The 11,649-nt window shown below is 45.1% G+C and overlaps 1 protein-coding gene across 1 annotated transcript; it reads left to right on the top strand.

The window, feature by feature from the left end:
* Nucleotides 1–431: 431 nt before the first annotated feature.
* On the top strand, nucleotides 432–9,917 carry PICK1 (protein interacting with PRKCA 1). The gene is made up of 12 exons (XM_010568652.1): nucleotides 432–522; nucleotides 1,300–1,411; nucleotides 1,899–2,027; nucleotides 2,142–2,208; nucleotides 3,056–3,145; nucleotides 3,580–3,633; nucleotides 3,733–3,795; nucleotides 4,120–4,253; nucleotides 5,027–5,119; nucleotides 6,104–6,154; nucleotides 7,635–7,779; nucleotides 8,041–9,917. The coding sequence occupies exons 1-12, from the start codon at nucleotides 482–484 to the stop codon at nucleotides 8,280–8,282; spliced, it is 1,221 nt and encodes a 406-aa protein (XP_010566954.1). The 5' UTR covers nucleotides 432–481; the 3' UTR covers nucleotides 8,283–9,917.
* The last annotated feature ends 1,732 nt before the right edge of the window (nucleotides 9,918–11,649 follow it).

The following is an 11,649-nucleotide window of genomic DNA, read 5'->3' as shown; positions in this document are numbered from 1 at the left end:
AGCCTTCCGAGATAGGAGAGGAACGTCAAAAAGTGACATAACTTGCTATGAAGTCAAGAAGAAAACGGACATGTTTTAACAGATGGAGGGGGTAAAACTAAATATCTTTAGCAGCCATGGTGTAGGTAGAGAGTGTGAACAAGCAGCTTCCAGGAAGGACCATGTTTTGTTCTCTGCTTTGGAAATACCACACACCTGTGGGATTTGAAACATGCAGCATTCAAACTCGAGGACTTTCTCCTGTCTCATTCACAGCAGGGAGTCAGAGACACTTGACATGGTTTTCACCTTTGATATAAGAACAGAGACCAAGACATGACGTTCAAAAAAAAAAAAAGGAAGGGGATCGACAAGGGTGACGGGTTGATTCTCTGCAGTTTTCTGTTGAAATCACTGGTTTATTGGGGTTTATTCTGTTCTTCCTTCACAGGGAATTTGGAATAAGCATTTTCAGACTCACAGGCTCCGCTTAACCAAAAAAATGTTTGCAGATTTGGACTATGATATTGAGGAAGATAAGCTGTGAGTATTTCACTTGTCTTTTCCTTTTTGCTAACAATAGAAATAGTCTTTGCAGCCAAGGCCTAATAGTGGATAAATTTACCTGCTTCTGATGCTCTGTGCTGAAGAGTCAGACTTGCTGTTCACTCCTGATTTCTTGCTCCCTCTGGGGACCGGGGATGAGGCATCACTGTGCTGGTGAGCAAAGGAGAATGCTTTCTGTTGCTCTGCAACAATCTACCCTGCATTTCTGATTGCAAAGCAGTGCTGGCAAATCTTCTCTAAATTAGTGACCTTAGCTAGAGAAAAAAATATTTGTAATGGAGGAAAGATAATAAGAGGCAAGAAGAAGTGGAGAAACTCTGGACTCCTTAGGTCTGTGAGGAGGAGAACGCTGGCATTTCCTGAGCAAGTAAAAGATTTGATGAGCTTAGTGATTAATTTAACATGGAGCCCTTGTCTTGCATCTCATTTATGCTGTTCAAGTTTTCCTCTCACTCCAGCACTAAGAGCAGATGAAACACTCTCTAAAACGTGATAGCATTTCCTCAGTGCCTAGCGATGGATGGGGGTGTCTCCTGCACCCTTAATCCTTGCATGCAGTCTCAAAAAAGATAGCCCAGAAGGTCTCTCTGCTGGCCCGTGCCAATAGACTCTATGGTGGAGATAATGTGATGAGTTCAAATGTGCAGTGCCCATTATGTTTTCAGTTTGTATCGACTCAGATACCGGGCTGTTTCGTACACATGCAGCTCTGCCTACTGTGTTCAGTTATTCATTCCCCCTTTCTCATTCTAGGGGGATCCCCACTGTACCTGGGACAGTGACCCTGAAGAAGGACTCTCAGAACCTGATTGGGATCAGCATTGGGGGAGGAGCACAATACTGCCCCTGTCTCTACATTGTCCAGGTGGGCATTCGGGGAGGAAGAATAAACCATCTTTGTAAAGCAGTGTTGGCCTGAGAGATGGATAGCGTGGAGAGTCCTGTGCTATTTGTTTTTCTCAAAGTGGAAGACATCATCTCACTTTCCAGTGAATAAGATTTCCTTACCCTAGTACCTCACAGGCGTGGAAGAATTAAATTAAGACTTCTGACATTATCCTTCTCCTTGGAGAGAGTGTTAGAATTCACAGGGTAAGGGTGTGACATTCTCAGCATCAAGAAATCCTACGCTTGAGAAGGTACAACCTGGAGGCAAGAACTTCCTGAGGGAACAAGATGATCAGCCCACCTCTTAGTTAGGAAAGGGGAAAAACCACAGCTTCACCATGAACAAAATACAACTGAGTTAAATAGGAGGAATGTAATTGTCCCTTTTTTGTTCTTCAGCCCTGCATTCACCTTTCTCTTCCTCTTGATTCCAGACTACCTGTGCTCTTTATCTTGTCCACTAGGTATTTGATAACACTCCAGCAGCCTTAGATGGCACCGTAGCAGCTGGTGATGAAATCACAGGAGTGAATGGGAAGTCCGTCAAAGGGAAGACCAAGGTGGAGGTGGCCAAGATGATACAGATGGTAAAGGTGAGAGGTAGGAGGGGGCCACTGGGTCATAGTTTACAGTTTACTGTCCATTGGTAAAGAAAGCCACTGCTACGTGCTTCCAGCACAGCAGTTTTGGATTTGCTCTTTCTACAGGGAGAAGTGACGATACACTACAACAAGCTTCAGGCCGACCCAAAGCAGGGCAAGTCTTTGGATATCGGTAAGACTGGTTTCTTTCTCCCTAGAGTGTTAAAATGACATGGATGGGTGAAAGATTGGTCCCAGCTAAAACCAAAGTAAAATTCTGGTTCCATTCCTCCTCTTAACTCAGTCATTTTCAAATGGATACTGTCAAAGGCAATTAAAATCCTTCCCTGACTTCTTGAAATAGTCTTGAAAGTTAAATTGAGGCTTGACTGTTTTTGCGAGAGGCTTGTTTTTCCTGCGCTGTTGACAAGCATGTGTTTCTTGGGAGCTGCAGGCACTTGGCTCCCCTGCAAGTTTGCCTCTAAATAAATGTAGCTGAGTCATCTGATTCCAAAGAGGGCATAACTGTCTCTAGTAATTTGCAGGGTATGACCACCAAAGACAGAAATTAATTCCATTGAGGAATGACAAAAGGGTTTAACTAAGATCCAAAAGATACAAGTAAGCAAAGGGATAACTTTGAACATTAAACCCTATTTGTCTTGCTTTCAGCCTCATCTCCTGACTTCAGTTGAAGTAACACAGCAAGTAGCATAAGCAAAGTTTCGTTCTGAATATCGTGATAGGTAACTTATAGCAAAGTGATTGATTGGAATAGTCTTCCAAAATAAGTGCTGGAGCTCTATTGATTGAAGTATGTAGGATGTGAGAGCAGAACAGATAGGCAGGATAGAAGATGAGCTATGCACAGCTGGATCAAATATCTGGTTTCTATGGTATTCTTTTTCTGCTCGCTACCTCAATAGTGTGTTAAGTTCAGTTTATTCAGTGCCTGAGAAACCAGTGAAGTATGTTAGTGAGCTTTTCATGCCCACAGAAATGACCCTGATCCTGGTTTGCCACTCTCTTTTGGTTTTTAGTATTGAAGAAGGTAAAGCATCGACTGGTAGAGAACATGAGCTCAGGGACAGCAGATGCCCTGGGGTTAAGCCGAGCCATACTTTGCAATGGTAAGTATTGTCCAGGAGAACATTTTCTTAAGAGAACACTTACCCTCTTGTGCTTACCTGCTTTTTGTTGTTACTTGCACGTTCCACAGTATTCCTTCATAATTCTTTCCTTCTGCTATACCTCACTGTTGTGATTGCCTCTGCCCTTCTTGAGTGATATATCCTGTCATTGGGGCCATTTAAATGTTAACTAAGGTCCAATCAATTTAAAGTGGGGACCCACTTAGTGAATGCCAATAGGTGATGACCGCACACTGTAAAATAAGTTTGCAGTTATTTTAAAAGCTTCCCATGTTGGACCAGGGGACAAGCATTCAGAGGTGAAGGAAATTTGTACCAAAGATATGAAACTGGTGTTTTTCCAGTCAGTCAGGTCTTAACCATGTCCTGGATTTGGCTGTTGTAATTCTGTATTGATTCTTGTTTCCACTTAGATGGACTGGTGAAGAGACTGGAGGAGCTAGAGAGGACTGCAGAGTTATACAAAGGTAAACTGTGTCTTGCATCAGACACCAGATGGGAGGGAAGGATGCCTCCGTTATGTTTCAGTGAAATGACTTAAATGCTTTTTCTGGCTTCCATCACAGGCTTGACAGAACACACCAAGAGTCTTCTCAGGGCTTTCTTTGAGCTATCCCAGACACACAGAGGTAAAGAATCCGAGTGAAGGGAGCAGAAATCTTTGACCTCCAGTTTCTGGAGTTTTAGTCCGTGCTTTGATGTGCGATGTGTTGCATAAATGAGCTGGGAAGGACTGCCCTCCTGGTATTAGCGGTCATGGTGCTAATACAGGCCCTGTCTTTCACATGAGACATTGAAGAAATGCCCTGCCAGCCTCTGGTCTTTGGGGAATATGTAGCATCATTCCCCAGCTAATTACAAGGATACGGGAAGGAGGGGTAATATTGGAGGCAAGATTCTTCTCCAGGGTCAACCTTTTCTCTCATCTGTTTTTATTTTTTACCCTCACCCAGCATTTGGAGACGTTTTCTCTGTCATTGGTGTACGGGAGCCACAACCAGCTGCCAGTGAAGCCTTTGTGAAATTTGCTGATGCCCACCGCAACATTGAGAAGTTTGGGATTCACCTCCTGAAAACAATTAAGCCGGTAAAGAATTTAACCGTAGTAGTTAAAGGTCTGGAGAAGAGGGGAATCTAGAAAGAGAGAAGCGTGTATTTGAAGGTGTGGTCTTATAAATCATTCATTGTAGGAAGAACTGTCTTTGCTTTCCTTCAGGGAACTCTCTTCAGAAAGAACATAAGAGGTAATGTAGTGAATATATCAGTCTGGTCCCTTTCACTTTTGCACATGAGTATGTTCCTCTCCTTTTCTTTTGGGGATTAGGGGGTAGTTTGATCAGTGTAGTCCCTAGAGCCCTTTCCCTGATATTGGTACCCATAATTAAAAGATACCATTAAATTTAAAAGAGTTTAGCTAAGCAGTTTGGGAACAATTTAAGGATTTCAATCAATATATTTGAGTGAGAGTCTCCAGGGGATCTGTCCACATAGTTTAGCAAAGAGAGGATTAGATGTTGATTTGGGCACCACTTTCGTGTTGGGTAGCAGACCTTTGAATCAGGGAGAGCAGTTTCCAGGACCAATTGAAAATGAAACAAGTTGAGTTGAAAGAAGAGGAATTCAGACTAGAAGTGAGGCACGCATTTCTAACACTGGAACTACTTGCCAGTGACAGTAATGGATGCTCTAACCATGGCAATTCTGAGTCAAGATCAAACATTTTCTGTCAAATATGCTCTAGTTCAAAAAAGAGTTAACTCGAGGCAGTCTCATGACCTATGCTGGTTAGAAGGTTGCACTTGATGAATTGTAGTCATGCTTTTTGGTCTTACATTCAGCAACAGGATGTTTCCCTTGCAGATGCTTACTGACTTGAATACGTATTTAAATAAAGCCATTCCTGACACAAGGCTGACTATCAAAAAATACCTGGATGTCAAGTTTGAATATTTGGTGAGCTGCTTGCTTTTTTTCTGAGTGCTGGTTGAAATTAAGTTTCGTAGAATCATAGCCTGAAAGTTACATATAGCATATACGATCATGTATCCATCCTTCCACAATCCATGCAAGGATGCGTTCTTTTTTCCAGTTCTTTTTCTACTGCCAGATTACTCAGATTCAGACACCTGCTTTTAACCTAATAGTTCTCACTGGTAAGAAAGATCTCCCAGAATCCAAATGACTTATTTTCTACATGACCAAATTAATTTCCTCATTTATTTCTAAAGAGCTCCTATGCAACTTATGCTCCTGAATTCCCCTAAATAGCTCTCCGGTCCATATTTTCAGGTAGTTTTGGATCGTCTTTCTTTAGCCAAAGTAAACAACTGCCAAGTCGTACTTGCTTACATTTAGATAATGCTTTTTTTTTTCCTCTCCCATTCCACTCACCCCTTGTTTTCTACACCCAAAAAGGGTAGGGTTGTTAAGTGCATTTGTTCTGTAACTGTAGGAATCTATTTCCTTTTACCAGCTGAGAGAAGTATTTGGAGCTGCAGCCCTAAGGCAAGTGAATATGGCAGCATCTCTTCCCACATCAATCCTTCCCACAATTCATCTTTTTTTCCCCACTCTTTATTTATTGCCTCCTCATACTTTTCTGGTACTGTTTTCCCAAACAGTAAATGAATGCAGTGTTTTTCTCTTACTTACGTTATACTTATCTAAAGTATTTGCTCCTGTAAGATAAATAATAAGCATCTTCTCTCTCCCCCACCATTTTTTCTCCCCATCTTTCTCTAAATAGATTTTCTTTCCACCTGGGATGTTTAATATACTCTGATCCCACTGTGCTTTCCTCAGTGTCCCTAGCTGCAGCATTGAAGGAAGGCTTGAAATGGTACAACCCTGTGGCTACGGGTGATGATGAAATTGCTTCTAATTCTTAATATTTACTTCTTGTTTTGCCTTTTTTTTTTAATTTTAAATTCTGTGAAGTCTTACTGCCTGAAAGTCAAAGAGATGGACGATGAAGAGTACAGCTGTATTGTGAGTACCGCTACTGTGGCAATGACAACTGCATACTCTGTTCCTGCAGCTTCCCTATGCACACTGCCTTATAATTGCAAAAGCACTCTTGTGCCTGTGTGCACCCGAACTAGTGAATGCATCCTAAGAATTACACACATTTGTTCTTAACATATTAGAAATTGGAGACCCTTAAATGCTACCTAGGAAACAGTGCCAATAACTGTCATGAATCACTGGTGCTGTGGAATAGTAGAGGGACCAGACATCTCCTCTGCAGCTTGTTTGCTTGGTGGTTGCCTGTCTCAGTGTTTAAGTACTATTAGCTTGTGTAAGGAGGATTAAGGTGTTATCTTCACAGATTCCATTTGTGTGTAGTGTACAGCTTATCATTAATTCTGGACTTGTTTCTGAGAAATGGAAATTTAGCTTCTCTAGGAAAACGCATGTGAAAGCTGCATTTGTAGTTGAGGAAAATTGATTAAAGGATCTCTCTTAAGAATAGGATTTCTCCTAAAAATAGGTAATTTAAAATCAGAAGACTTAAAAAAAACCTGGCAACATTCTCCAGTGACAGTTTGCTGGCTGGTTTAGAGTTTTACAACCGTAATCCTTAAGAGCTCTGTTTAAGATAGCTAAAGGTGTCCCCTACACGCCCAGTTTCCCTGCATAAAGATCTTGTTTTATCCTAGGTATTGATTTCAGAGCAGGGATTTGAATTTTTTGAATGCCCAGTTCCCAGTGCCAGGAAGGAATAAAGCTTTTCTAACACAACATTTAATTATATCCTTCCTGCTAAATGGGAAGGAAAGAAGCCCAGTCTTGCCCAGCACAGTAACATCTTTGGGTTTTCGTGCATACAGCGTGCATTACCAAGCCATAGTCCATAACACAGATTTTTATGTATGTTATGTTTACAGGTGCAAGAGAAGAGTGCTGTTTTGCTGACAGATCTAACCCATTTCTCTCAAAACTATTTTGTGGGACAACATATAGGTCCCTCCCTACTGGTTTCCAGCGTTGTGTCTGGATGGTTGTAGATACCACAGGGCTCCCTGTGTAGATGTATATAGCATGTTACGCAATCCATATAGGGTGAAGCTTGCAGAGGAGGGCAGAATTTTTTGTGTGATTGATATAAATTAATATATCCCTCAGACCCTAGACTTGTTTGTTCATAGTGCCTGTCTTAATAGTTCAGATAAGAAGCCATGCCACTTCTCCATGCTGGGTTGCAAGGTGCCTGAACTTTTGTCTTTGCTTAGTAGTGATGCTTTTTTTTACTGTGGTTGGCATGTATTTGGCCTTCAGAATGGCCCTGTTGACTGCCAGTTGTTGACATGGCTCAGCATTCCTTGTGTTCCGTGCTTCCTGACTGCAGCTCCAGTGAGCTTGAGAGGGCTGTAATAACGCAAGGTCATTGTGAGTCTGTATCGGTAGGCAAACTCTGTGTACAAGCACTGCTGTGGGAGCCTCTAAAATGGCGCCATGTTTTTGGCAGGCTTTGGGTGAACCCCTCTACCGGGTCAGCACTGGGAACTATGAATACCGCCTTATCCTACGTTGCCGGCAGGAGGCTCGCACACGCTTTGCCAAGATGAGGAAGGACGTGCTAGAGAAAATAGAACTCCTGGACCAGAAACACGGTGAGTACCACTGCTGTGTCCAGCACCTGAAGGGGTCAGGCAGACATGGCTTTGGCCTTCATGCTTCTTCATCTCAGCTTAGAAGTCTTTGCTGAAGAACCCTTTTGTGGCTGTGCCTGAGACATCCTCCCTCAGGGGCCAAAAGGGATTAATGCGTAGGAGACTCTATCTAATGCTGGCAAGGGAGGCTTGATCACAGCCTTCACACTGTTTGGGAAGGGGGTTTTCACCTGATTTGTTCCCAACATGTCTCTGCTACAGTGCAGGACATCGTGTTCCAGCTCCAGCGTTTTGTCTCCACAATGTCCAAGTACTACGACGACTGCTACGCTGTGCTCCGAGATGCGGACGTCTTTCCCATTGAGGTGGACCTTGCCCGAACTACTCTCAGCTATGGGCAGAAGGACACGTACACGGATGGGGCAGAAGAAGAAGGAGGAAGCGAGAGAGAGGGTAGCGGGAAGGAGGACGCAAATGGTGAAAAGCTCATTGATGATGCCTGAGTGTGCCAGCATGGCCAGAGGAAAGACTTTGCAGACTGTTAGAAAAACATGTATTTCACATGGCAATTCATCCTCCATGACTTTCTGTGTATGTCCAGCCTGGGATTCCTCCTCTGCTTTGGGTGGGGGTTGCTGGTTGGATTGGGACCAACCTCTGCTTTCCTCTTTCTTCCCTTGCTTGTTTGCCCGGTTATTCCTTTTTCCTTCAGAGATTTCTGCTGCCCAACTCTGGTACTGAGGTGTGGGAAGGAAAATTGCCAACCGCACCGCCATGTGACTCTGTGTGCAGACAGGGCACTGCTGAGCATGTGGGGTGCACTGCTCCCCTCTGGCATGTGGAAGCCAGTTAAACATCTGGAGATGATTACAAATGGCGAGAACAGCCCCCTTCTGTCCTCCCTGTGTGCTACGGGAAAGTCTTAGCACCAGCGTTGTTTTCCTTCACCCCACTGCTCGCTGTCTTCAAGCTTCCCATTCTCTGGCCTGTTTTAAGCTTCCTCTGTCTTTTCCATCTGTCCCCATGGGCTACAGGACTGATTTTTGCAGGATGATCACTCCCACCACTCCCAGCTCTCTAAGAAATAGGAGCAAGTCCAAACAGATGGCTAGAACCAGTGGTGGCATACGTGATCCGGTCACCCCCCCAACTAAGGGGCTGGTGGAAGCTCTCAAAGCAGGCGCTGGTATGCTGGGCTGCTGCAACCCTGCTGCAAAGATTTAGAAGTCTCTTCCCCTGGCTACCATCCTCTTCAAAGTCCCTGAGCTCCTGCACAGCCGGCACCATGTGCGCACTCTGTAGCTACACCCCAGGGCTAGAATCCTGCAGGATGTGGCTCTGCCTTTCCCTGTGGGAAGGAAGGACCTGGCTCAGGAAGGAGCCCCCCTGCTTGGCAGAGATGCTGAGGTGAACGTGCTTGTCCGAGGCAGACAGGTTCCTGGGAATAACAGCAAAGCTGTTCTGTTCCATCGTTCACCTCTCTTAGGGCTCCTTGCAATGGACAATACATCCTTCTTGAGGATGTGCAGCCAGTCCTGCACACTCTTTCCTTGTGCAGGTGCCAGGAGGAGCCACCTTAGAACCACAAAGGAGATGTCCCATCCTTAAACTAAAGAGGAGAGACAGGAAGCTGTATGGAGAGAGGAAGACATTGCCTGAAGGCCGAGGCTTTGAGATTTTTTTAGTGCAAAGCATGAATAACGTACCACCTCCTGCTTTCCTCTCTGCGCAACCATTTTGTGCTGCCTCTGGGCCAGCCAGCAGCAGTAGCTAATGTCCCATTCCCCGGCACAAGGGAAGGGGGGAAAGGAAAACCAAGGTAAGTGAGGCTGCTTCTTTCCTCCTTCCTTTTCTCTTCTCCCTCTACCCTTGTGGGCTGATCCCAGATACAGATGGCACTTTCTCTTTTAGCGGGCAGCACAACTGCCAGGAGTGGTGTGCTGCTCAGAGTCAAGGGTTTTGACTTGTCTGTCATTACATTCTAGTGGTAGCGAGAGAAGTTATTTAAGGACATTAATTTATGATCGACATGTTTGTTTTGTTTTGTTTTTTCTCTTTGATTTGTTTTTGGAGCTTCGTCATCTCTGTCGGTGCCTGGAAGAAAGCCATCCGTGGTCAAGCTGCTCTGGAAGGTTTAAACGGACTCTGATGTACTGATTGTTGTCTCTAATAAAGAAAAATGTGACATTTCGTTTCCTGCCCTTCATGGGTTTTCTTTAGAGATTTGTTTGCTCATCCTCTGTTGGTTTTAATCTTAAAATATGATGGGAAGATGGGTGTCATGTGCTGGCCATTGTTTTTCTTTCTCATAGTGGTGGATAATCAATCTCTATGCCAAGCTGTGGTAGTCACTGCAGCACAGGTTTCCAGAGGAGGCGGCTTACAAATGCCGTAGCAAGGCCAGTCCCCCATGTAATACCAGCTTCTCTGCCTCTTGGCTTCCCAGGGGAACACCAGCCTTGTAAAGCCACCAGTTGCCTCAGTCCTGCCCAGTGGCATCCTTGCACCCCTCCAGGGCCAGCTTCTCCCCACAGCTCAGCTGTTGCATCACAAGCTTGAGCTGATGCTTAAGTCCCTGATCCTCTTTCAGAGCTGTTAGTTGTGCCAAAATACGGAGCAGTTAAGAGGAACAGAGAAAATGCTTCAGTAGAGCCTGCCTGAAAGCCAACAACCCAAAGTGGAAGGCGGCATAGCCAGGTTTTTTGCAATCTGACTGATGGAGGGGAAGGAAGAGGGCTGGGTATCTTACAGCACCCTCTGTAGCGAGATCTTGTGCCCTAAGGGCCTTTATGTGCTTTTGTGAAAAGATTTAAGAGTGGGAGGCTTAGTGGGAAAAGTTGACTGGTGACAAGGAAACAGGGGACCTTGTTCTGGTGACGTGCCTGGTGCTGACAAGGGCAGTTGGTTTCATGCTTTGGACCTTGGACCTCTGGGAAGTTGTGAGGTGCTTCTTGGAGGGGATATTGGTGAATAAGAAAAACCCGGTCTGGGGGATGGGGGTTTGGGGTTGCTGGGGAAAGAGCTGCAGAGCAACTTGGCCGAGCAGAGCAGAAGTGGTGATCTTACCTTGTGTGGAGGGGAGAACGCAAGCTTGCGGAGCAGTGAATGAATGCCTACAGGGCTCCATCACCCTTGCTGCTGCTTCTCGTTCTCCCAGAGCTTTGCATCTGGGGTTTGTCATGGTGCTTAGTCTGATCTGGGATGTTTCGAAGTGGGTTTGATTAGGAAAAAGCCCAAAGTCACTGCTGTGACTGGCTCACAATCAGAGCTAACAATGGTGGTGTGAGCCATGGTGGGACAGGGCACAGCCCCATGGGGTTTACTGTCTCCCCTCCACTTTCCAGTTCTTATGTCTATTCTTAACCTGACATCCTTCAGCAGCTTTATTTTGCTCATCATTTACTGCTCTTGCCTTGGGAGCATCTAGAATGAAACCCTTTCCTTCACGTCCCCGCTCCCCCACTGGGTTTAAATGGCTTTACGGGTCCTGCAGGCTTCGCCCGTTACCTGTTAATTTGTAGTCAGTCTGGGCTGGAATGAAACGCCTATTTTGATGGTCCCATAAGCTGCCTTCCCTGTCACCCTCTGCTTAGTTTTTGATCCCTCGCTGTAGTCACAGGTTCCCCCAGGGCCTCTGAGGTGAAGCAGTTCAGGAAACCGGAAGAAAAGGCTTTGGCCAGGGGTGTTTATAAAAAAATCCAGTCCTAAAGCAGATTAGGAGTGGTTTAAGCATGCCAGGGAAGGTTGTCCTCTCTGAGTCTAGAAATCCACCACTGCAGCGGGGTGAGGGAGTCATGCCTGCCTTACCACGTGCTCCAACACCCTTGTTAGTGGCACCCAGGGGCTGTGGCTTGTCCTTCTGCCTTACCT

Source organism: Haliaeetus leucocephalus, unplaced genomic scaffold (genome assembly GCF_000737465.1).
Source record: "Haliaeetus leucocephalus isolate CR32 unplaced genomic scaffold, Haliaeetus_leucocephalus-4.0 Scaffold0, whole genome shotgun sequence".
NCBI lineage: Eukaryota > Metazoa > Chordata > Aves > Accipitriformes > Accipitridae > Haliaeetus > Haliaeetus leucocephalus.
This window is presented reverse-complemented; position numbering and strand designations above follow the sequence as displayed.